This window comes from Peromyscus maniculatus, chromosome 17 (assembly GCF_049852395.1).
Source record: "Peromyscus maniculatus bairdii isolate BWxNUB_F1_BW_parent chromosome 17, HU_Pman_BW_mat_3.1, whole genome shotgun sequence".
NCBI lineage: Eukaryota > Metazoa > Chordata > Mammalia > Rodentia > Cricetidae > Peromyscus > Peromyscus maniculatus.
In genome coordinates, this window is record NC_134868.1 from 57,498,640 (window position 1) to 57,524,510 (window position 25,871).

At 46.5% G+C, this 25,871-nt stretch overlaps 2 protein-coding genes and 1 pseudogene across 10 annotated transcripts in view; 2 read left to right on the forward strand and 1 right to left on the reverse strand.

The window, feature by feature from the left end:
• Window positions 1-2,047, reverse strand: part of Slc9d1 (solute carrier family 9 member D1) — a 40,988-nt gene extending 38,941 nt beyond the window's left edge. Inside the window, exon 1 of one of the 3 annotated variants that reach the window (XM_006981292.4) lies at window positions 1,908-2,047. The gene's annotated coding sequence lies outside the window, so the exon portion shown is untranslated. Of the gene's footprint in view, window positions 1-1,805 lie in introns of all 3 variants that reach the window. The other 2 variants (XM_042262976.2, XM_076553701.1) reach the window with 2 other exon arrangements.
• Window positions 2,048-2,367: 320 nt separating this feature from the next.
• Dcun1d2 (defective in cullin neddylation 1 domain containing 2) overlaps window positions 2,368-25,871 on the forward strand; it is a 31,165-nt gene continuing 7,661 nt past the window's right edge. For 4 of the 7 annotated variants that reach the window (XM_006981293.4, XM_076553702.1, XM_076553706.1 and 1 more), the window contains exons 1-4: window positions 2,368-2,497; window positions 9,992-10,208; window positions 14,936-15,104; window positions 19,776-19,906. In XM_006981293.4, coding sequence (XP_006981355.1) covers window positions 2,495-2,497; window positions 9,992-10,208; window positions 14,936-15,104; window positions 19,776-19,906 — 520 coding nt within the window. In that variant the 5' untranslated portion in view covers window positions 2,368-2,494. Of the gene's footprint in view, window positions 2,498-8,316; window positions 8,367-9,991; window positions 10,209-14,935; window positions 15,105-19,775; window positions 19,907-25,871 lie in introns of all 7 variants that reach the window. The other 3 variants (XM_076553703.1, XM_076553705.1, XM_006981294.4) reach the window with 2 other exon arrangements.
• On the forward strand, window positions 7,741-7,839 carry LOC121823611 (U6 spliceosomal RNA; annotated as a pseudogene).

Sequence of the window (25,871 nt, forward strand, 5' to 3'; positions counted from 1 at the left end):
GGCTACGTAGTGAGATCCTTATCTCCAAAACAAAACACAAGAATCATAAAATTTACTTCAAAACTTATTAAGAAGAAAAAAAATCTTATTTTTCATTTTTGAAATACTGAGTTACCACATAAGCCAGGCTGTTTTCAGGCTTCCCATTCTCCTATCTCAGCCTCCAAAGTAGAAGTTATTTATAAGAGTACATTTGAGTAGGTTAAAGAGGAAGAGGTGGATGAGAAGCAAAGAAAAGTCTCAACAGGGAATATTACTGAATTTAGACCCTTTAGTTTAAAGCCATTCATTCATTCATTCATTCATTCATTTACTCGTTCATTTATTTGTTATTTATTTATTTATTTATTTATTTATTTATTTATTTATTTATTTTTGAGACGGCCTCACTCTGTAACCCTGGCTGACCTTGAACTCACAGAGATCCGCCTGTCTCTGCCTCCCAAGTGCTGGGATTAAAGGTGTGCGCCACCACCAGCCAAGCCCACTTTAAATTCTACAATGCATTGAAAAGAGCACCTGTGGCCCCATAAACACCGCAGGGAGTTGGCAAAGATGAAGCATATTATTCATGCCTAATCACTACAAGAACTAGAGACCAAGAAAGAAGAAGTAAATGAAAAGATCGCTCTTGTGACCTCCCCACTAAAAAAAGTTTTAAAGTATGTGTTTAACTTTTAGGCAGGGGAAGGGAGCATGTCCAGTTGGCCAATCCTTGAAACTACTTTAAAAAAACAAACAAACATAATATGAATGAGGAATAAGATGTCATGAACCTGGGGTTGGAGATTTAGCTCAGTGGTAGAGCACTTGCCTAGTAAGCGCAAGGTCCTGGGTTCGAGCCTCAGCTCCGAAGTGGGGGGGGGGGGGGAGAAGATGTCATAAACCAAAGAAAGATAAGAAAAACAGAGGCTGAGCAATGATTTCACTTATAACCTACAAACCAGAGCGTCTTGATGGTGTTCAAAGGGTTGTTCAAATCGCTACGTTATTCGTTCAGGAGGCACCAACTCAAGTCCACAGAGAAAGGAGATAGCACCTACTCACTAGCTGCCGCTTGTGCTTGTTCTTCCCTTGGCTAGGAGGGAAAAAAGCCGAGGAGGAGGAGAAAAAGACTGTGAAGAAAGAGGCCCTTTCATCGGCAGCAAATATTTCTCTGGTAAGTAAGCAAACCTACACTGTGCCCCAGACAGACGAGCTGGATGCTGAAAATAAAGCCACTAGGCTCTATGCACGTGGTCCTACCCTTCTTTCAAGAGTTGGCTGATGCTGCGAAGCAGCAGCCGGAGGCTGGAGCCGGAGGTTAAACCTACGGTGCTAGGGTGACCTTCCAGGTCCCTTTCAACTTCCTTGATTGTTACACAAACAAACAAACAAACAAACAAACAAACAAACAAACCCCTACACCTAAATGAAGAATTATGAGGGAACGTGCAAGCTCTCTTGGTTGCTTGTTGACTGTGACACCTCCCAGGCTGTATAAGCTTAAGTCAAGGGTTGCAGGGCACCGCACTTCCTTATGAAAAACAATCTTGGGGTGTCCGTTTCCAGGTATACCTTTAAAAAGAGGCTGTCTGCCTTAGTACCCCACAGGGCAGGACCCGGAATCGACACAAAATTTCAGGGACGAGCAAAAACGGGAGGCTCGGGGAGCTGAACCGTCCAGTCCGAGTGAAGTCTTGCAAAGGGGAGCCCCCGAGAAAAGAAGCCCCTGGAAAGGGGAACTTCCCGGGAAGGAGCCCCCCACGGGAAAGTGGACAAAGGGGGCCCCCAAGGAAGGACCCTCCCCCTTGGAAGAGACAAACCGTGAAGGATCCCCGGGTAGGAGTCCCCAGGATTGAGCTCCCCGGATGGGGACCCCGATGGAGCGAGTCTCAGGACAGGAGTCCCGCACCCGCAGAGCTCACCCCGGTGGAGGAGGCCGCTGTCTGGACATGAGACCTCAGCATCGCTGTCCCGGATCGGGAGCTCCACGGCGCAGTGAGCAGGACAAACGTGGACCTGCCCACATCACATCCCGTTCATGGGCGTGGGACCAGGACACGGAGGACGGCACCGCCCTCTTCTTACTTCAGGCTCTTCTGACTGACGTGCAGCTGAAAAACCAGTCGCGGCCCCTTTAAGCAGGCTGCCGGTGGACAGCTCCGTCGGCCTTCGCGCGGCGCGGTGCTCGCCGGGAACTGTAGTTTCTAGAGCCGGCCGGCCAATCTCCTTCTAGTCGGTGCGTAGCCTCGGAGCCAGAAAACAGCCACGGCCTCCGACAGGGAGGTCACGGTTTGCCCAAAGCGCCGTGCCTCGGACAGGAAGGGCGCCGGTCTGCACCGCACTCAGAGAGCTGGAGACTGGGCGAGCGTCCCAGTCCGCCAAAGTGAGCGTCGGTGTACTGCGCCTGCGCCGAGAACCTGCTGCTCGCCGCGGCGGCGTTCGCCTGCGCAGGGGAGAGCGGCGTGCGCTTGCGCAGAAAATCGAAGCCGCTCCGGCAGCGTTGGGGAGCATGGTAGGTGGCGGGGTTTGCGCTTGGCAGGTGCGGCCAGAGCCGGGCGCGGAGGTCACCGCTCTGTGCCGGCTTCAGGATAACCGAACGGAGGAGGCCGGGTGTCCCCATCGGGGTGCGGAGGGAGGGGCGCGGTTGACTTGGAGAGGCATGGCCCTGCCTGTGAGGTGCGAGGAGCCCGGTTGGGTCTCCGGGAGGGCAACGGCGCCCGATCGGCCCGGGGCTGACCTGACCGGAGGGCGGGACGGGGCTGAGAGTGAGCCGGGTGCCACCTGCCCGGTGGGCGGAGCCGACCCGCGGCAGGAGTGGACAGTGACGCCGACTGGGGCGGAGCTGGCCGAGCTCTGCAAGCTCCCGGTCCGCCCGGGTTTCTGGAAGAGGTGGAAGGAAGCGGTCCCGGGGAGGTGGCGCGCGAGGCTCTGCGGGGTGAGGATGGTTTGCGATCCGCGCCGCTGCGGGCGCCGGGAGAGGATGTCACCGATTGCCCGCTCTCTTCCAGAGCCGGAGTCAGGCTGGGGCTCCTGGAGACCGGGAGAGACGGGCAAGACCCCGAGGTAGAGGAGGGTTAGCCGAGTAGGGCTGTGCAAAAGGCCTAGACCGCGCGGGAGGGACGCTTGACAGCCCCGTTCTTTGGACCTCGGGGTAGCCATGCTCTGAGAGGCTGGATGGGAGCCCAGGAGGACAAGTTTTGTCTCTGTCCCTAGAGCGGTGTCTGTTTGTGTAGAGGAAAGCGGAGGGCTGAGAACCTCTTAGGGAGGGGGAACGGATACCGAGAAGGGTGAGGCTGGAGAACCAGAAGGTATGAACCCAGAAACCAAGACATAATGAAGAAGAGCAGCCGAAAGACTCCTCTGACCAGCAGCCAGCAGACCCAGCGGCCAAGCCACTCACCTGTGCATTCGAACAGGAACTTAACGTGGGAAGGAAATGTGGGAGGCTGAAGATCCGGAAGCATTTGGATTTAACGACCCACTCTCCAGGCCTGCACATGCCAAAGCACAGTCAAACCTAAAGTGGGCCACAAATTGATCAAATGGCTGTCCTGTGAGCCTAAGAGGAGATGTCTCTGGAAGGACATTTTACAGATGCTTTTTAAAAATCTTATATAGGAGCACCCTTGTGCCTGAATTGTGTGCTGTTTTTACAAGATAACTCATTAAGCGTTTGAAGTTCCAGCTTCCCACTACTCAGAAGGTCACCTGTTCTGTTTTCTGTATTCAGTTGCTGAAACAGTTCTGAACAGCCACAGTTGTCTGTGAGGAACTGTATTGAGCTCCGTGGGAGACTATGAAAACACTAATCAGTGACTTGAGGCACTTGTAACAGTGGTCTACTGTAAATTTAATTTGGAAACATCTGAAAGTGATGCAGATGAGCTATTGGAAATGTTAGGCAAAGAACGCACCCAAGAGGTTGTCCCCGGAGGAGCTCCATTGGTCTCTTCCTGAAATGGTTTTCTTAGAGTGAAGGTTTTTTTTTTTGTTTGTTTGTTTTTTTTCAATTTAGTTGACCAAAAGGGTTAACACAAGTAAAATCGACCACGCCAGGCTGAAGTGATAGCTCAGCAGTTAAAAGTAATCTGAGTTCTGTTCTCAAACTCAGCATCAGGCAGCTTCATTGCCTGTAACTCCAGCTTCAGGGCATCCAATGTATTCTTCTGATCTGTGGGGCATATGTATGCTCCTGTGTGTGTGTGTGTGTGTGTGTGTGTAGCCCAGCATGCAGACACACATTTTAAATCCCAGCACTTGGGAGTCAGAGGCATCAGATCTCAGAGTTCAAGGCCAGCCTGGTCTACATAACAAGTTCCAGGCCAGGCTACGTAGTGAGACCCGGTCTCAAAATAAAAAAGTCTTTTTTAAAATATCATTTCCAGGAATAGTTCTAATACTAATAGCCAATTCTTGAGGTCAACTGTACTCTCCCAGTTTTTATTTCAAGAATTTGGTACATTTTAGGAGCTAGTGAGATGTTTCTGCAGGTAAGGGCACCTGCCACCAAGCCTGACCACCTGAGTTCAATCCCCGGAATCCATGTGGTAAATAAGGAAGACCAACAATACAAGTTGTTTTCTGACGTACACACACAAACACATTGTGGCATATGCACACAAAACAAATAAGTAAATAAATAAATATAAAGAATTACACTAAAAAATTCTATGCATTTTAAAACACTAAAATAAGGAAACATGGAAAATGCTCTCTAGTACTTTGGTCCCATTAAAGCTAAGCTGTAATGGAATCACTTGCCTGAGTAGACCTTGACATGGATTTCTCATCTACTACATGGATGGACTTGGAACTCTTTTTATTTTCCTGTAAATTTTTAATTTATAAGCCATTTTTCTTAAAGTTTTACCAATTCCCCTTCCCATTGAACCTGAGTTCTAGTAGCTTTTTGGTTTTTTGGTTGGTTGGTTGGTTTTTTGAGACAGGGTTTCTCTGTATAGCCATACCTGTCCTGGAACTCATTCTGTAAACCAGGCTGGCCTCGAACTCACACAGACCTGCCTGCTTCTGCCTCCCGAGCACTGGGATTAAAGGTGTACCCTGCCACCACCTGGTTTCTCTTAGCTGGTTTTTAAAGCAAGCACTCTCTAGATTTAGCTGCTGCTGATTGGTTTTAAAAAACATTTATTATTGGGGCTGGAGAAATGGCTCAGCAGGGGGTTTCCATCACCCACACAGCAGCTCACAACTGTCTTTAACTCCAGTTAAAGGGGATCTGTCACCCTTTTCTGGCTTTCATGGGCACCAGACGTGCACATGAAACATGCACATAAAATTAAAATAAACCTTATAAAAATATTTTTTATTGTGAGGCAGACATGTGGAGAAGACATCTGTGGCATCAGCTCTCTCCTTCCCCCTTCTCATGGTTTCTGGAGATTGAACACAGGTTGTCAGGCTTGTGGGGTGAGCACACCGAGCCACCTTGCCAGGCACTTTTTTTCTGGGGTGGTGAGGTGGGTGGAGGATCTCACTATGTCACATTAACTGGTCAGGAACTCATTATGTAGACCAGGCTGTCCCCAGACTCACAGAGCTTGGTCCTCCTCTGCCTCCCAAGTGCTGGGACTAAAGGCATGCACTACCATGCCGGCATCCGGATATCATTCTTTAATGACAGCGTCTGTAAAGGCTGACATCAGACTATGTGACTGTGCTGCCAACGCCTTGCTCTTCCTCCATGGGTGTCGCTGCAGCTCCTGCTGGACTAGCACCTTGGCCCTCCCTTGAGGTCTGCAGTTGGTGGGGGTATCCTATACAGATAGGCCAGTTTTAATAGATTGAAGGGAGGTCTGTTTACCTTCCTGTCTGCACTCTGCCCACTCTTTAGCTAACACAGAGGCCATTCAGAACCTCTTTGAGTGCCCGAGGTGTACTCGCATCCATCACATAATGCGCTTTGCACTAGATGTGGTTCTCAACCTATGGGTCACGACCCCTTTGGGAGTCAAACAACCTTTTCCCAGGGGTCACAAATCAGTTGTCCTGCATGCCACATATTTACATTACAATTCATAACAGTAGCAAAATTGCAGTTTGAAGTAGCAAAAAAATAGGTTGGGGGTCAGCACAGCCTAAGGAACTGTATGAGAGGGTCACAGCATTAGGGAGGTTGAGAACCACGGCACTAGATAAAACTGAGTTGTCTGTCGCACTGGGAGAGGCCTGCAGAGATGACTTCAGGAGTCACAGCTCAGAGCCAGGCATCATCCTGTCTTCCAGATGTCGGCAGTTTCCTGGTGTGCAGCTCTCTGTGACATTACACTTGTCAAATGGTGCAGCTGTCCCAGGGGATATAACTAGTGGGTTATATCCCTTGGAGGGTCTTGCTTGCTGTGTTGATTTTTTTTTTAAGTGTACAAATTTATAGTGATTAGCATGGTCCCAGTATTGTACAGCCACCCCCTTTATCTAGTTCTAAAACATTTCACCACCTCAAAGAAAATCATGGGCCCATAAGCACTTCCCAGTTCCCCCTCCTCTTCAGCCCCTGGTATCCACTAACCTCCAGACCTGCATATTCTGCACATTCCATATAGCATATAACATTTTCTGTAATATGTGGCCCTTTGTGTCTGGCTTGTTTGACTGAGCACAGTGTTTTTGAGATTCACTCACATAGTGGCATTTGTCGCTGTTTCATTCCTTTTTATGATTGAGTGATACTCTAGTACATATCCCAAAGTTAGTTGTATAGCCACGGCAGAAGTTTTAATTCTAGCACTAAGGGCTATTTCACAGTAAAGATACCATGTCTATTCTTAATAGAGGGCATGGCAGATTTGTCTTTCTTCTAAGGCTTTTTAAGTAGCCAGTCTTCCCATAGGGAGATTGTCAGATTCATAAAAAGATACTGTCTCTTTCAGTTGTCAGATAACTAGGATAGTATATAAGATCTGTCCTAATTTAAATTTGATCTTAACCAAGAATGTACCTTGGATTTTTTGTCTATTGTTTTCAAAGGCTCAGTTTTAAGGAATAGTGTGTAGAATATATTCCCCCCAGAACCTATATTGGAGCAGCCGATTAGAGCCAATAAGCCAGGCCTGTATAAAGTTTTATTTGCATGTACATAGTGTCTGAGCCATTGACCTTTACTCTTCAATGCTGAGTATGTGTGAAAAACTATATGACTATAACTTTCAGTATTCACTGTCTATGCCTTTGTCTCAGGAACCCCATGTATCTGTAGTATATAATAGTGGTCATCAGAATTTACTATGTCAGAAATTTATATTTTAAAATAAACATGTTTTAGACCTTGTGATAATGGGGCCTGAGGAGATGGCTCAGCTGTCAAGAATATCTGGCTGCTCTTCCAGAGGACCTGGGATCAATTCCCAGCACTCACATGGCAGCTCACAATCATCTGTAACTCCAGTCTTGGGGTATTTTATACCCTCTGCTGGCCACTGTGGATACTGCACACACACGGTGCACAGGCATAAAGCAGGCAAAACACTCATACACATGAAAATAATAAATAAAATTTCCAAAATTGTCTAAAGAATTTGCAGCTGGGAAGTGGTGGCACATGCCTTCAATCCCAGCACTCAGAGACAGGCAGATCTCTGTGAGTTCAAGACCAACCTGGTCTACAGAGTGAGTTCTAGAACAGCCAGGACTACACAGAGAGGCTATATCTGGGGATGGAGGTTGCAATAGTGAACCCATTTTTCCCCCTTACATCTATGAAAATATCTTACTGTCCAGCATCATAAAAGGTAAGTTCTTGGGCTCACCTTGGCATCACATATACTCAAATTGGAACCATACAGAGAAGATTGGGATGGCCACTGTGCAAGGATGGCACTTGAAATGTTCTGTATTTTTCTAAAAAAGGTTTTGATCTTTATGTGTTCATCCTTTTTCTATATCACAAATAATCATGGAGTGCCTAGAGGCCTCTCCTGCATATTCAGTGAGAAGAAGAGCATGAGACTGGTGACATTCTAGAGGCTTAGGAAAACTGTTTCGTCATTGTGTCTCAGCACCCAGGATCTGCAGTGCCGCCTCAAGTGTGCTGGATTTGACTGCATCATCTTCTTCTGCTGGGTCAGCACACGAGTGTTTTGACATGAGCATGCGGTTTGCCTTGGGACTCTGGGATGTGCTCTGTTGTCTGTTGTTGATATTTACGTCCTCACAGGGGGCATTGCACCTGCCTTATTTCATAAGGTGCTGTGAGGACCATTTCCCTCAGGATTGAGGCCAGGAGCACAGAACTATGTTGGATCCGTTGGTAGATTTTTACATGTGATCACAAGAGATTTTCCTCACCTAATCGAGTTTTCTTCTTTGCTGTGGCAGCTAGGAGGCTTGGAGCCTGCTTTTCAGCCCATTTTCAACTCTTGTACATGGTATGCATGTCTTTTATTCTAACCCCATTCCTGCCTTGTCCCCCTGATTTCGCCATCTACACCTTGCTATTCATTATGTATTTCTGTAAGCTAAAATTTATTCTGTGTTGCTATAAATTCTCATCTTTATTTGAACAAGATAAGTGTAATCCTCTTAAGTAAAAATTGTTCCCTTATTATTGTATAAAGCTTCTTTAAAATTAAAAAAAAAAAAAGCCTCAGGATGGGTGATATACCACTGTAGCATGGCACTTTCGTAGCATGCATGAGGTCCCAGGTTTGATCCCCAGTACTACCAAATAAAGACACCTGTAGAATATGGACTCTATTTTGATTTCTAGAGATGAGTAACACTGCTGGTGTGATTTTCCCCAAGTTACCCTAGAGAAGCAGCCATGCTGGGCTGCAAGTATGCAGATGCTCTCCTGTTTCACTGGAGACTATATATAGCACCGTCACTTGGCAGTTCGATTACTTACTGCCGACCACAGCCACTGTCCTGCTTCCCATCTCACACGCAGTACTACCGTGTTCATGTCATCATAAGCTCTTTTTGTGCGTGTGGCACTTCTGCAGTGACCTCCAACGTAACTCTTAGTTGTTTGTGTATTCCATCAGCATGGTTCTGCTTGTAATCCAGGAAAAGCCTTAAAACTAGAGCTTCCAAACCATCCATTTTTCTCCCTATTCATTACAGCCCGCACTTAATGGAAGCTAATGACTCTGCAGGTGGCCCTGTGACGGCATCAGGTCCCTGTGGTGTTGGCAGTACCTGATGTGTGCCACTGAGATACTGTGCTAATATTTTAAAAGGGGAAAGCTATATTTTATACAAAAGGAACTAAGTAGATAAGAAAACGTTTTTCTTTTTCTTTTTTAAAGTTTTTTAAGACAAGCTTACTACATGGCCCTGGCTGGCCTGGAACTTTCTTTGTAGACCAGGCTGACCTCTGAATATCCACCTGCCTCTGCCTCCAATGTGCTGCAACTAAAGGTGTGCACCACCATACTTGGCTAGCTTGCTTATTTATTTATTTACTTATTTATAGACAGGGTCTCTCATATAGCCCCTGGCTACCTTAGAACTCATTGCATAGAGGCTGGCCTTGAACTTGTTCATAGTCCTCCTACTTCAAGCTTCCAAGTTCCGGGATGGCCGATGTACACCACCACTCGGCTTGTAGTATATATTTTTTTTTTATAAAAGGTTGATTTTCATTAGTTTTGGAGATTAAACTTTTATATAGTTGTTACTATAGAGATGCTATCACTTCCATTTTCAGAAGACTATATAGTCTTTTGAACTGATGAAGAGCAAGGTTTTGGTTCCTGCTATTCTGAAAGTTGAATCCAACAAGAAAAATAAATCAAGTTAAAATGTAGGTGTTAAGAATAGAGGCATGCGAGGTAGTGGTGATGCACACCTTTAGTCCCAGCACTCAGGAGGCAAAGGCAGGTTGATCTCTTAAGTTCTAGGTCAGCCTGGTCTACAGATCGAGTTCCAGGACAGCCAGGGCTACACAGTGAAGCCCTGTCTCAAAAAACAGAACAAAAACAAAAAGAACAGAGGCTGAGCAAACATGGCTTCATTGGCTTTCCCACCTTTTTTTTTTTTCATCCCAAAGCATAAACTTAAATCAACTCAGAAGGACAAAGTCCGCCAGTTCATGGCATGCACCCAGGCTAGCGAGAAAACTGCTATCTACTGCCTGACACAGAATGAGTGGAAACTAGACGAGGCTACAGACAGCTTCTTCCAAAACCCAGAGGCGTTCCACCGAGAGTCTATGAAGAGCACTGTGGACCAGAAGAAGCTGGAGCAGCTGTATGGAAGGTACAAAGGTAAGGGGTGAAATGGCAGCAAAGCCAACGCTGTGGTGAGCATATGGATGATGATACAGGGATGGATGGACAGCATGGATGGTGCTGGAGAGACGGACAGTACGGACGATGATACAGGGATGGATGGACAGCACGGATGGTGCTGGAGGGACGGACAGTACGGACGATGATACAGGGATGGATGGACAGCACAGATGATGTTAGAGGGATAGACAGCATGGATGGTGCTGGGAGGGACAGACAGTATGGATGATGATACAGAGATGGACAGCACGGATGCTAGAGGGATGGACAGCATGGATGATAGAGTGACGGACAACATGGATGATGTTAGAGGGATGGACAGCATGGATGATCTAGGGGATGGACAGCACGGATGATAGAGATGGACAGCACAGATGATAGAGGGATGGACATCGTGGATATTAAAGGGATGGACAGCGTGGATATTAGAGGAACAGACAGGGTGGATGATGTTAGAGGGACAGACATCATGAGTATTAGCGGGATGGACAGCACGGATGATAGAGATGGACAGCACGGATGATAGAGATGGACAGCACGGATGATAGAGATGGACAGCACGGATGATAGAGGGATGGACATCGTGGATATTAGAGGGATGGACAGCGTGGATGATCTAGGGGATGGACAAGTTCTTGAGCCCCCTCTCCTCAGCAGAAAGGCTGGAGATGAGGGAGAGAGTCAGAAGACTGACGACAAGCTAGCCTTCACCCAACCCCTCAATCCCTGTCCTGTGCAGTGAGTGCCGTGCTGAGGACAGTCGAGCAGCTGCTCTTCCAGCTGTGCTGAGCCTGTTACTGCATTTTCCCCCAAGCTGTCTGTTCAGGCTGAAGCAGGGGCTTTGTTGGTTTTATTTGTTTGCTTTTTTTTAAATTACACTCATGATATTCATTAATTACACTCATGATATAAATCACATTTGTGGCATTCATAGATTACATTCGCAGTATGTATATATGTAATATATGTATATATTAAATTTTAAATGCCGAATGACATTTATTGAAGGAGGGAAGAAGTCTTAAATACAGGCTTACAGCACAATGGGAGGACCCCGGAGGGCAGAAGTTCGCTACTGATGTTTTACAATCTTGCATCTAAGCTGTTAATGCCCATTATGTAGGATACACAAACAAGGAACTTATCTTAAGCATTCAGGAGGGTGGAACCTGGCAGGGAATTAGCATAGGGAGAATATCAAGGTCAAGGTCCGCAAGCAAGGCAACAGTTACCCAAAACGGGGGCCAGGGACCTACAGGTCCCCCTCTTATTAAAAAATGAGTTTCTGACTTGGGTTGCGTGGGACATCAGCATCACCTTACTCATCATGGAGATGCCTGCCCAGGCCACACAGGTGCTCTGTCTTAGGTTGGGGAGTGTTCCCCAAGTATTACCTGTCTCTGAATACTCGCTATCATACAGGCTCAATCATGTGTGAGCTGCAGAGTTAACTGCTGCCAAAGATCTCAAAGTGACACTGGGCTTACAATCTGTGTGTTCAACACAGAAAAGACCCACAGAGGTCCTATCTCACCCATAACCAGTAGGCTAAAGGCAACTGAGCCATTCCCTTCCTTAACGAGCCATACGGACTGTATGTTGGAGTCCTTGAGTTTATAAATTTATAATTTTCAAAGCCAATCGAGATGTATATAACTACTGAATTAAATTTATCATACTCAATAGAATGGAAGATTAACTAACTGTGGTAGCTACTTTTGTTGCCAGGGTCTCCACTGTGCTAGCTGTAGTAAGCAATTATGAAATGATAATCCCAGAAACAGTAGCAGCGGTGGCCATCATTGCTATAACAGCAACAGTGGCAGCAGCAATGTCAAATTCTCTTCTGGATTGTGTGGACATCCACTGGCATGGATACAACTCCAGTAACACGAACTGCCAAGGCCCATTTTTCTTGATCCCAGCACGATTTTAGCTGGCAGCTCTTCTGGAGAATCCAATCTCATGGCTACAGTTCCTAGGCTTACATTAATGCTTGCCAAAGCTGGAGATATTGGGCTCTCAATCTCCATTGGCATCAGAAGGGTAGATTTTTTCATGAAGGCCCATTAGGTCTCTGTCATGTTGGGCTTCAGCAGCAGCCACAGGGTGCGTTCAGTGCTCAGGAATCCAAAGAGGAACCTCATTGTCCTGAGGAAAGACATAAATAGAACCCCGGGGCCATACCAACACTAGATCGGGTCTCCTCCACGTGCTAGTAGAATGATCTTTCCATTGCTCCAGAGGGTGATTTGCAACAGGAGCCCTCCAGTGCTTATCTGCATCAGATACTCCAGCAGAATCCACTGATAAATTCCAGCAGAATCCACCGATAAAAAATTTAAAATAGGGGCTGGAGAGATGGCTCAGAGGTTAAGGACACTGGTTGTTCTTCCAGAGGTCCTGAGTTCAATTCCCAGCAACCACATGGTGGCTCACAACCATCTGTAATGAGATCTGGTGCCCTCTTCTGGCCTTCGGGGATACATGCAGGCAGAACACTGTATACATAATAAATAAATAAATCTTTAAAAAAAAATAAAATAAAAAAAAATTTAAAATATATAAAACAAGGGAAAGAATAGAATGTGGAGAGGAATGAGGAGTCCCTAGTTCTCCCTTTTTTTTACTTTAGTAAAATGTTTGTTTGTTTAATATTTCAAATTTTTCTTTTATTTTTGTATTGTTTAAAATTAATTAATTTATTTTTCTATTATCAGCTTGATACAGTATGTATTCTTATCTTAATAGTGAGATGTTTCCTTGAGGCTTGCTCAATAATTGAGTAAAACCGAAATTTATTATAAGCCACAGTCGTCCTAGGGACCTCCATGCTATATATATAGCCTCCATGGTTCTATGGGTTGTGGTCTGATTGTTCTTTATTTTATATCTAGAATCCACTTATGAGTGAGTCCATACCATGACTGTCTTTCTGGGTTTGGTTACCTCACTCAGGATGATTTTTTCTAGTTTTATTTGTTTGCTTTTTAATAGAACCTTTGTCCCATAAGCATGGTGAGGGTTTTCTCCATGCATAAGGCTGTCAGAAAGATTTCTGGTTTCATTCATTTCATTTGTGTAATTTTTTTTTCTTTGCTGGTGGGCACCGTGGCATATCCCAGCCCTTGGGGAGCAGAGGCAAGAGAATTGCTGCAAATTCAAGACCAGCCTGGGAAACACAGCAAAACCCTCTCGGGCATCATTCAGAGTAGAGTGGTAGGGCTGGAGAGGTGGCGCTCCACAAGCATGAGGCCCTGCATTGAGAATCCCAGCACCCCCGTAGAAGCCGAGTGTGGAGACACACGCCGGTAACTCCACTCCTAGGGGAGTAGACATAGATGGACTCCAGGGCCTCACTAGCCAGCTAATACAGCCAAAGCAGCATGCTCCAGGCTCAGTGAGAGATCCTGTCTCAAGAAATAAGACTCTGGGGCTGGAGAAATGGCTCAGCAGGTGAGAGCACTTGCTGCTCTTACAGAAGACTGGGGTTTGGTTCCCAGCATCCACAGGGTGGCTCACAACCCTTTGTAAATCCAGTTCAGAGGAAGCAACACCCTTGTCTGGCTCCTGCTGGCAACAAGCATGCACATGGTTTAACACATACAGGCAAAACATTCATACACATAAAATAAAAACATCAAAAAATAATAGCATGGAGAGCAATAAGGGGAAATCCTTGAGGTTGACCTCCAGCCTCTCCATGCACACATGGGCAGCACATCAGCACACATGCACCACATGTACAATACACAGACTTCTTTGCTACCATCGTATATAGAAATAATGTGTATAGTATTTGAATAACGAAAGGTAGAGTTTCTATGAAGGGCAATCTTTATTTGGGCAAAGGAGTCACAGTTTTTTTTTTCATTTGTATCTTTGAACCAATGGAATTCATATATATACTTTGATGATGTATTATGATACATATATCTGTCAGGAATGAAAAGATCTAGTTTCTGAGGTCTTGCTGAAGTGATTTTAATATACTCTACCGTTTCATTTTTTGATAGACAGACCCCGAATTCTTTTCTTTCTAAACTAGACATGTGAGGTAGGGAGTGTGAATGTCCAAGCTGTTGAATTTGGGTGCCTTAGCTAACTGACTTGGATAATTATTGTCCCACAGCATTAGAGCTAACAAATGAAATTACTTAAAAAGAAACCAGTCAATCACCTTTGCTTTGGCAGAACTGTGAACACTCCTCTTCCCCTCCCCCTGACTCCAGCGTCAGAGCCAGGTTTACACCCACAGCGTGCGCACGTGGGGCAAACCTTTGTTCCTTAGCTTCCCCCTCAGCCAGAAATGAAGTCAGAGTTTGGGCTTGGGTTTCCTTTTCTCTGGTGTTGAAGTTAGAACCCAGGGCCTCCAGCATGTGTGCGAACGCTCCTCCCCTGAGCTGAGCTGCTGGCTCAGCCCTGAAATGATTCTTAATGGTGACCTCTCTTTACAAGAGTGCCAGTGTTTCTTCCTTCCCTCAGATCCAGAAACCTAGATTTTTAAGGATAGAACTGTTTTCTAGGTAGATTTTTTTAAATGCTCCATATTTGTTTCATACTTAATAGAAAATGGTTGTTTATTGATTGATGTAGCTGAAATGCTTGATAGAACTGTATACTAGAGTAGTATGATTCTAAGAAGTTATTTTAGATTGATTTTCAATGTAGTATGATGTTTTCCCCCCGAATTTTAACAACAGACCCACAGGATGAAAACAAAATCGGAGTTGATGGGATTCAGCAGTTCTGTGATGATCTGAACCTGGACCCTGCCAGCATTAGTGTTTTGGTCGTAGCATGGAAGTTCAGGGCGGCCACTCAGTGTGAATTTAGCAAAAAGGAGTTTGTGGATGGCATGACCGAGCTGGGGTAAGTGAATTATTCTCAACTGAAACTTTTCAGAAGGAAAGATACTGGGATCACTTTTCAACTACTTACAAATACTAATTTCATATACATGTATTTTCTTTGTGTATTATAAGCCTTTGGTTTCCTTTCAAACTCAAGTTTTTAATCTACTATCTTTATTCACATTAAATCTTCTTATTCTTTGAATGTAAGAATTCCTTCCCCTGGGTTGAGGAGAAGGCTCCCGGGTTAAGAACTTACAGTGCTCTTACAGAGGGCCACGGTTCAGTTCCCAGCGCCCATGTCAGGTTCTTCAAACCCACAGCTTGTCCCTCAAACCCCAGGGGATCTGACCCCTGTGGCCTCCCTAGGGACCTGCACACGTGCAGACATACGCACATGTGTCCTCCCCAGGGACCTGCACACACACAGACAGACACACGTGTCCTCCCCAGGGACCTGCACACGTGCAGACAGACACACATGTGTCCTCCCCAGGGACCTGCACACACACAGACAGACACACGTGTCCTCCCCAGGGACCTGCACACGTGCAGACATACACACATGTGTCCTCCCCAGGGACCTGCACACGTGCAGACATACACATGTGTCCTCCCCAGGGACCTGCACACACACAGACATACACACACGTGTCCTCCCCAGGGACCTGCACACGTGCAGACAGACACACATGTGTCCTCCCCAGGGACCTGCACACACACAGACAGACACACGTGTCCTCCCCAGGGACCTGCACACGTGCAGACATACACACATGTGTCCTCCCCAGGGACCTGCACATGTGCAGACAGACACATGTGTCCTTCCCAGGGACCTGCACACGTGCAGACAGACACACGTGTGTCCTCCCCAGGGACCTGCACACATGCAGACATACACACGTGTCCTCCCCAGGGACCTGCACACGTGCAGACAGACACACATGAACATGTGCATAATTTCAATTACTAAAAATAAAACTTAAGATTTTGAAACAAATATTCTTCCAAGTTTGAATTAACAGTGAATAGCGGGGTAGAATTTTAACCACTCCTGTTATTTTCTACTAAATGTATAATTTCTTATGTGGTTGTATTAAATACCAATAGAATACCATTTGCTTTTTGTTTCTCTCGTCTGCCTAACAGAGTTAGGATTAATGACTCTAGACGTTGCTCATTTAACAGATATGACACAGAAGGAAATGACAACACCCAACAAAGTATCTTTTAATTGCTAGACTCACTGAACACTTGGTGAGGTGGTGGAAAGGCCAACTTGTTCCCTTGCTGACGTTTCTCAACTCTCATTCCCTGCTGATGCTTCAGAGTCGGTTGTTCTGAGTTGCCGAACAACCGAAAACCCGTCATGTTGTCCCTAAAGCACACACTTGCGTCTCTTACTAAGAAAATGCCCTGCAGGCTTGCCAACAAGCAGACCTGACGGAGGGACTCTCTCAGCCGAGGGTCCCTCCTCTCAGAGGCCTCTAGCTGTGTCAGGTTGACTTCAAACTCGCCAGCACAGTGGTGAAGCAGGTGCGACATTACAGCCTCGGAGAATCCTGCTTCTCAGATACGAAAGAGAGAAGAAACCGTGAGCAGTTCAGAAAGTTACCTGTCGTAGTCAGGCTCTCTCCTGCGGTGAGCAAACACCATGACCAAAAGCAGCTTGGGGAGGAAAGAGCTTCCTCTTACACTGTCAGGTGACCGCGCATCGCCGAGGGAAGTCAGGGCAGCAACTCCAGCAGGGCGGCCCTGGGGGCGGGACTGAAGCACAGGCCCTGGGGGCGGGACTGAAGCAGAGGTCATGGAGGCGGGACTGAAGCAGAGGAGGGTGCTGCCTAGTGTACTCGAGGGCTTGCTCCCCGTGCGTGCTCAGCCTCATTTGTTGTTGTTGTTGTTTGTTTTTCGAGACAGGGTTTCTCTGTGTAGCTTTGGAGCCTTTCCTGGAACTCACTCCGTAGCCCAGGCTGGCCTCGAACTCACAGAGATCCCTCTGCCTCTGCTTCCAGAGTGCTGGCATTAAAGGTGTGCACCACCACTGCCCAGCTCTTTTTTTTTTAATTATTTATTATGTATACAGTGTTCTGCCTGCATGTATGCCTGCAGGCCAGAAGAGGGCGCCAGATCTCATTACAGATGGTTGTGAGCCACCATGTGGTTGCTGGGAATTGAACTCGGGAGCTCTGGAAGAACAGCCAGTGCTCTTAATCTCTGACCCATCTCTCTAGCCCACAATTTGTAACTCTTAATCAAACCTGCATCTTACTTTTAAAAACGCCATGACCAAGACAACTTATAAAAGAAAGCATTTAATTTGTGGCCTAGATTCAGAGCGTTGGAGCCCATGGTGGCAGGAACAGCTGAGGGCTTGCTCACTCACATCTTGATCAGCAAAGTGGGAGGCAGAGAGAGGGAATGGTGAGAGTCTTTTGAAACCTCAGAGCCCACCCCCAGTGACACGCCTCCTCCAAGGCCACACCCTCAATCTTTCCCAAACAGCTTCACCAACTGGGAACCAGGTGTTCAAACATGTGAGCCTATGGGGGATGTTCTCATCCATATCACCATTTACAAACTTTTTTTTTTTTTTTTTTTGGTTTTTCGAGACAGGGTTTCTCTGTGTAGCTTTGCGCCTCTCCTGGGACTCACTTGGTAGTCCAGGCTGGCCTCGAACTCACAGAGATCCTCCTGGCTCTGCCTCCCGAGTGCTGGGATTAAAGGCGTGCGCCACCACCGCCCGGCTTAAAATTTACAAACTTTTAATGAAAAGAAATCCCATATTTTCAACAATCTCTACTGGAGAGCTTCATAAAAGGAAGATGATTTCTAAGTATGTTTAATTTTGATCCCTGTTAAAACATATATGAAAATCAGTTTCAAATGGATTGAGTTTTCAATGCTAAAACATTTAATCTCTGATAAATCATGCAGAAAATAACTTTGTAATCATGCAAAAAGGTAAGTTTTACAATGTTACCAAATAAACATGATAAAGGAAGGACTTCTTTAAAGGGTTTGTGCTAAAAATAAATAAGTAAAAACGTTCCATCATACAAAAACAAAGCAAAGAGACACTGTATATTCTAGGTGAGAGGGCTTTAAAACAGCCTGCTGGCAGAGCTCTTAAAGAGTCTGACAGATGATGAGAGCCTGCTTGGAAAACAAGCGAGAGGTGTGAACAGGCACTTCCTGAAAGGCATCCCAGGGGCCAGTGAGACTATCAGAAGTGAGGTCTCCTTCATCATGGAAGCTTGGGTGCAGGGAGATGGAGCCTGGAGGTTGCTGAAATAAGACCCAGCCGCAGGCAATGAGATAGGCCTGGGGAGACGACGGAGTGTGGATCTCACATTGTTACCACATCAAAGGTGCACTGACCCAGACCCAAGAGCTGCTGCTCCCAGTGACACGTGCCTGGTGAGATGTGTGTTCATGTGTGCTCAGACACGTGCCTGGTGAGATGTGTGTTCATGTGTGCTCAGACACATGCCTGGTGAGATGTGTGTTCATGTGTGCTCAGGCTGTGTGTATAGAAATGCTAACAGCATTACTTGTGATAAGAAAACTACAAAAGCCAACATAATCACTGTCAGTATGTTCTATGAATCACACACACACACACACACACACACACACACACACACACACACACACAAACACACACGTAATTCCTATGACAAAGGTAATGACTGAGTTGTATCTGCATATGCCACAGGATGAACCTCACACACGTAATGTAGGCCCAAAAGACCAAGCACAAAATAGCTTGATTTCACGTTTACATCAAGCTCTGAGATATACAGTGCTGTCGCGGTGGTAGAGATAGACAGAAAACCAAGGGAGTGGGCCCCGCCTCTCCGGGGAGGGGAAGTCCTCGGTCTCTGTGGACCTGGGTGCCTGCTGCCCAGGTGTGTTACCTGGAGGTGGTGCCTGGGGCGCTTGTTCACCAGCAGGAGTCCACTACATTAGTACCACGTCCACATCCCATAAAGATGTGGACTAGTGGGTGGTCTGGGGCTGTCCGAGTGTCTCCAGCTTGTTTCCCTTGGTTTGGCCTACCCGGGATAAGTGGTTGCGTATTGTTCTTACTGTTCCCCGTTGTACAGTTGAAGCAAAAAAGACCCATTTGTTTCACTGCTCCACATGTATGCCTTAAAGAACAGTCGATACTTTCTCTGAGGTTTGGTGGTTGTTTGTGTGAGGGGCTTTTTGTCTGTTCTGTTTTACAGAGCTGGGGATGGAATCCAGGCCCACATATAGCAGGCAGGCACTTGACTGCTAAGCCACAGCCCAGCCCAGGCCCATTACTGTCTTTAAAGGGGATTGCCTTTTTTAAAGGAAAATCAATTTCCAAAGCAATACAGCCTGGGCATGGTGATGCACGCCTTTAATCCCAGCACTTGGAAGGCAGGAGCAGGCAGATCTCTGAGTTCGAGGCCAGCCTGGTCTACAGAGTGAGTTCCAGGACAGCCAGGGCTACACAGAGAGACCCTGTCTCAACACACACACAAACAGCGTGTGCCTTCCTTTCCCACGTGCGGCGCGCACAGCCAGAGGCCTCGGGCCCGACAGCTCGCTCAGTAGCTGTAGGGTCTCAGAGGGCACTGCACTCAGCACTGGCAGGGACCCAGGAGGTGGGGCTCCTGTGAACCAGGAGGGACCGGCCGCAAGCCTTTGTCTGTTGTTGCAGGTGTGATAGCACGGAGAAACTGAAAGCTCTTCTTCCCAAGCTAGAGCAAGAGCTTAAGGACCCAGCCAAGTTTAAAGACTTTTACCAGTTCACCTTTACCTTCGCCAAGAACCCTGGGCAGAAGGGTTTAGGTGAGTATGAACTCCAGGTTTGCAAGGTGCCAGATCTGAGTCACTTTGTGAGTGGACAGAGTCTGTGACTCCAGCAGAAGCTGTGACCATGCTGACTCCGTTTCAGCCTCTATGTTCCACTTAGTCTTCATGTAACTGGAAATGTCAACTGATAGTGTCTTGGCTTCTGAATTTAAATATTGTAAACTTAAAATGTGAACTGGTTTGCATTTCGAGTTATCTCTGTTGCTGTCAATCAGCGGACAGTCTGAATGTTTGGGACTTGTTCTCTGCTTGGTGGTTTTGCCGGCCAGGCCCTGAAACAGCTCTACCGTACAGCAAGCTGCATCACAATTCCTTTCAGAGTTGTACAATTAATTCTGCTTCTGCTTTACGACAGATGTACACATCTGGGAAGCTTTTAACTGAAAATTTCAGTGTGAGGTTTTGGTTTACTTGGGGGTTTTATTTAGTTCTGCATCTGAGTACTGGCTTATTTCATGTTCATTTCTTCCTAAGAATAATCCGTATCAACCTATGATTACTTGCCTGGAGTATGTAAATATACATGAAGCCTCTTACAAATTTGAAGTATGGGCCTTATGTGATCTTTTAAATGATGATTAACAGGAAAATTACAAGGTATATTTAGGGGGCTGGGGAGATGGGTCAGTGGTTAAGAGCACTGGCTGTTCTCCCACAGGACGTGGGTTCAATTCTCAACACCCACATGGCAGCTCACAGCTGTCTGTAACTCCAGTTCCAGGGGATCTGACACCTTCACACCAATGCACATAAGATAAATTTTTTAAAAAAGATATGTTTGGACGATAAAGGGGCATGGTGCCGTGGAAGTTGGCAGTTTCGGGCTCCACACAGAGCCGGTTTCCGTCTCCAGCATGAAAACCTCAGGGAAGAAGGAAAATGTATGGGACATGAGGCCATTCCATCCCACACTCGCGGGCCGTGCAGCACAGCCAGGCGGAGCGCTCGGCAGAGGTGGCCGAGGCGGACTCACTTGTGGTCAGGTGTGGCCCGCGTCCCGACCTCGTCACTGCAGGATCTGGTTCTTGCGCTCAGTATACACGGAGGGAAGCAGAGCAAAAGCCCACTGTGCATCGCGGGTCCTGGGCAGACAGGAGGCAGCAGGTTCCTATAGTCTGCCCTTCCTATTTTTGTTTTAATTTTTTGAGATTTATTTATTTTATATGTTTGGATGATTTGCCTGCGTGTACATATGTGCACCACATCGGTGCAGTGCCCAGGTGAAGGTGTTGTCTCCCCTTGGAACTGGAGTTGCAGACGTTATTAGCCACCATGTGTGTGCTGAGACTTGTAATTGTCAGTACTTGTAATCATTGAGTCATTTCTGCAGCCTCTCTACCCCATTTTAGAGACCAACCTTTGTTTATCTAAGAAAAAGGAAAGAGCCAGATGGTACAAGTTCTTCTGCTGGGTGATCTATGGCCAGCCAGTCCATGCCCAGGAAAGCTCTTGCAAAGCCTTTCTGTAGAGTGAGTGATGAGGCCAAGGGTCCTTGAAACAATTATGTCTGGAGACCCAGGCATTGGTGACAAGATCCTGGTGACATTAGAACTTTGGCTGTTCCTAATGTGTTGGTACAAAGTACAAATCTGGGCCAGAAAAACAGCCACCCTAATGGTGCATTTGGGTGTGAGGAATAAGACCAGGGCAGCAAGCATCATACCAACTAGTCCTCCTCAGCCTGTGCACATGGTCCCTGTCATCCCTGCCATTCAGACATCTAGACCAATGTTCATGTTTTTGTTTTTTGTTTTTGTTGGTGGTGGGGTTTTATTTGTTTGTTTGTTTTGGGGGGTTTTTTTGGTGTTGCTTTTGTTTTTTTTTTTTTGTTTTTTTTTTTATTTTTTTCAAGACAGAGTTTCTTCATGTAGTTTTGATGCCTGTTCTGGATCTCACTCTGTAGACCACGCTGGCCTTGAACTCACAGAGATCCACCTGGCTCTGCCTCCGGAGTTCTGGGTGTGCACCACTACCACCCAGCATTTTTTTGTAATTTTTATTTATTATTGTGGGTATATGTGCATGAGTGTGATATGGCATGTGATATGACCTCCCCATGGAGGTCAGAAGACAACTTTGTGGAGTCAGTTTTCTCTTGCACCCTTACGTGGGTTCCAGGGATCCAGTCTGGCGTAGCAAGCCCCTCTACAAGCTGAGCGAGCCTCCTCAGTGGTCGTACGCTAACATTCTGAATTCTGGTTTTGGATTGCAGAGTATGGCTACAATTTTCAGCCAAGCTTCTCCGTACTGTGAGTGCACGTCCCTTCCTGTGCTTAGTGGCAAGGGCGTAAGGTAACAATAGAATCGGTAGGTTACATGTCAGTGGTTGCTCTTCCAGGGAGGAGCTGCTGACCACTCCCCCAGGCCCTCCTCCCTGCAAAAATAGTGTTGAATTAATCCTTTCTGTCTGCTGCCCGGCCCCTTTAATTTTGGTCTTCACAGAGACTGACAATCTCCTGTCAGCATGTCCTTTCTCTCAAGTCCTTTGAACCTGAACTTATTGCTCAGGAACTCTTTCTCCTGAGAGCTCTGGGACCATTCCCCTGTGTTTCTAGTTCTCGAGTTCTGTCCCTGGTTGACTTCGGGTTTCTGTTGCTGCGATAAAACACCATGACCGAAAGCACCTTGGAGGAAAGTTTGCTTCATCTTACAGCTCGTAGTCCAACATCCTTGAAGTCAGAGCTAATCCAGCGATGGCGGAGGCGTGCAGCCCACTGGCTGGCTCCCCCTGGCCGGCTCAGTTTGTTTACCCTGGTTGCTTGGCACCCACAGTGAGCTGGGCCCTCCCACATCAACCATCACCCAAGAAAACGTCCCACAGTTGAGGTTTCCTCTTCACAGATGACTCTAGCTTGTGTCAAAATGTCATTTAAAAAAGGAAAACGGTCCCTTAACCTATTCTTTAAAATGTGGTTTATGGTGTTTTGTTTCTTAATGCTCTTTTGCTTATTTTGAAGTTGAAAGCTACACTTTTTACCCACTCTGTGGATATGACGTATACTGGTAGCTTGGGTAGCTTTCTGTCTCTAATCACTTGTATCATAATGTTTAAGGGAGTCTTTTCCAATAGTAGCGTTTGAATATAGGACCTCATACTTGCTAAACATGGGGTTCACCACTGACCTGTTATATCTCCAGACTTTTTTAGATAAAGTCTTACTATGTAGCCCAAGCTGGCTTCAGCCTCAAACATCTGCCTGCCTCTGCCTCTTGACTGCTGGGGTTAAAGGTGTGTAGCCACTCTCTAGCATCCTTACTTTTAGGAGCTGGGTTTTTACTTTGGGGACTAAAGCTCCTGGCTTTTCTGTCTTCCTCTTGCCTCCCCCATCTCCTAAGAGAGTAAGAGGAGTTAGCTGTTACATTGAAGGTCTGTTTTCATTTGGACCCTGATCATCCATTAAGTATCATCAGAATCCACAGGACTTAACGGAAGGCTGGGGCTGGGCTCCCTCAGGCTTCAGGATGTCTGTGGGAAGATGTTAGGGGCTGGAGAAAGGCACCGCTCAGTGGTTAAGGAGAGGTTCAGTGGCCCCTCAAGGATCAGCCTGTGTTTGGAGCTGGATTGATTCTGCTGTGCTGTTCATCTGCTCTTCTTCCTGAACCCAACTTCCCCGGCCAAGTTCAGTCTGCACAGGAAGTCCCGCCCACCCACCTACCCGGCTTCCCACCACAGGAGTAGTGAGTACAGTCAGGGTGCTGTTGCCATCCTCAGCAGTAAAGTAGGTGATGCTTTACTTCTGAGCAGTTGCATTCTTAGAGGCTTATCTAGTTTTGTTTTTCAGAATGAGCATTAGTCCGATCCAGGTTTGTAAGTAACCGCAATCCCTGAAGTTAGTGGTCACGAGGAAAGGATGCCTGGGCTTCAGTAGATGTCGGCACTGGTTTATCTGGTTTTTCCATTCCTTCTGTTCTGTAACTTAGCATACTATTAGAGCAAACCCTTGAAGCTGGGCATGGCCATGTGCGCGTGTGATCTGGGTAGTTGGGAGGCAGGTGGATGGCTACATGGCAGGGATGACCCTGTCTCAAAATGACAAAGGGAAATGAAAGAAATCATTTATATTTGCTGGTACTCTGCAGTCTCAGCAGATTCCTTCTGTTTAACCAAGTAAAATTTTTTTAAAGTTAGCATTTCATTTAAACTTTCACGTGTCATTTTAATTTGAACATACAGTACAGTCTCGGGCATTCCCTGTAGGCCCTTGTGTTGGGTTTCCTGCAGGACTACAGTTTCAGTGTCCTTGAGAACAACAAGTGCAGATTCAGCCTGGCATGGTGGCGCACGCCTTTATTCCCAGCACTCGGGAGGCAGAGGCAGGCTGATCTCTGTGAGTTTGAGGCCAGCCTGGTCTACAGAGTGAGATCCAGGCCAGCCAGGGCTGCATATTGAGGCCCTGCCTCCAAAAAATATTTTTGATTAAAAAAAGGAGAAAGAACTACAGATTCTTTTTGGGTTAACCAACCCACAAATACATTGTTTGTGTTAGTTATCACCATATAACAAGACACCTCAAAACTTCGTGGCTTCAAATTATCATTGTCTAGAGCTCCTAATCCTTTGGGTCAAGGATTCAGGCAGTACTCAGACAGCCCCTCTGTTGCCTGGTTGACCTGTGTTCTGTATGGGGCATGTCAGCTAACGACTGGGCTCCATAGATTTTACTTCCTTCCCATGTGCCTCCCATGGGCGTTTTTAACAGCAGGCCGCTGTTCCTATAGCATCACGTCTACCCAGTGTGTTCATAGTCCATATGAATTTTAATTTCCTAGTCTATCTGAAGCACTTACAATTGGAATCTAAAATCACTGCCCACTTTGAACCATAGAGTTAAGGCAGAGGGTTGCAATTCAGTGTAGTGCACTTGCCTAGCGTGCGTAAGGCCGCCGGTTCCATCTCCAGCACTGCAAAAATGAAGAATTAATATGATAAAATTTATTTTCTTTATTTGTGAATATTTCATTCAAGTTCACTATAGGGTAAGGAGGCTTCTGAAAGTTTTAAGATACAGGCCTCGCATGTTTGGCCTCCTCTTTTTTATGAATTTCCGTAGCCTCAGACAGTAGAATTCAGGGAGAGTGACCGCAAGTGTAATGAGTCCTTTACTGAGGACAGAGGGCTGGCTTACGTACTTCTGAGAACACTGAGTTGTTTGCTGGAGTCATTCACCAGGAAGCTAACAGTTACTGGGTTTGCTGCTTTGCTTTTACAAACGGAAAGAAAATAAAATTGTGTTAAAAAAATATAAAACCTCTTCAAGAGAATGACTAGAGAGTGTGAACACATCAAATAGACACACATTGTCTGAGGAAGTCTTTCTGAGGGCCTTGTCAAAAGCAGTGAGAAGTGAATCACTTTATCGGCTGTACATCAGAAGCAGACCAGTCCGTCTAGCCTTTCCAGAGCACACTTGTGTGGTCTGTCTGCCGAAGAATCAGCACAAGCAGGCGAGGTTGGCAGGGGCGGCTCTGCACTTCCTAGAAGAGGCGCATCTTGCGCTGGGGTGTGGCGTCGAGAGAGCTTGGCTCTCTTCTTCGCTGTGTTTTCGTGGCTGTGCGTGCCGATATCGTGTGTACAGTATTGGTGGTTTTTGAGACCAGGCTTCTGAAGTTATGCATACCGGCCCCAAAGTCCCGGACTCAAGTGATCTTCCTGCTGTTGCGCCCAGCTGCAGTGTTTTCATGTGATGTCATTGTTCATTCTGTACTCAGCAGACTGGTAACCTAAGCAACATGTATGTGTATGTGCACACATGCATGCCTGAGCACACATGTGCTTGCTCCTGTGTTTAGACTCAGAGCCTCACACATGCTAGGGTGAGTACTCAACCACTGAGCTGCACCTCAGCTTGGCACTTTGTTTTAATACAGACACTTGAGTGACTTTTATGCTGGCTCCCGTTTGAAGTCAGCTAGCTTTGAGAATCTTGATTATTGAGGAAAT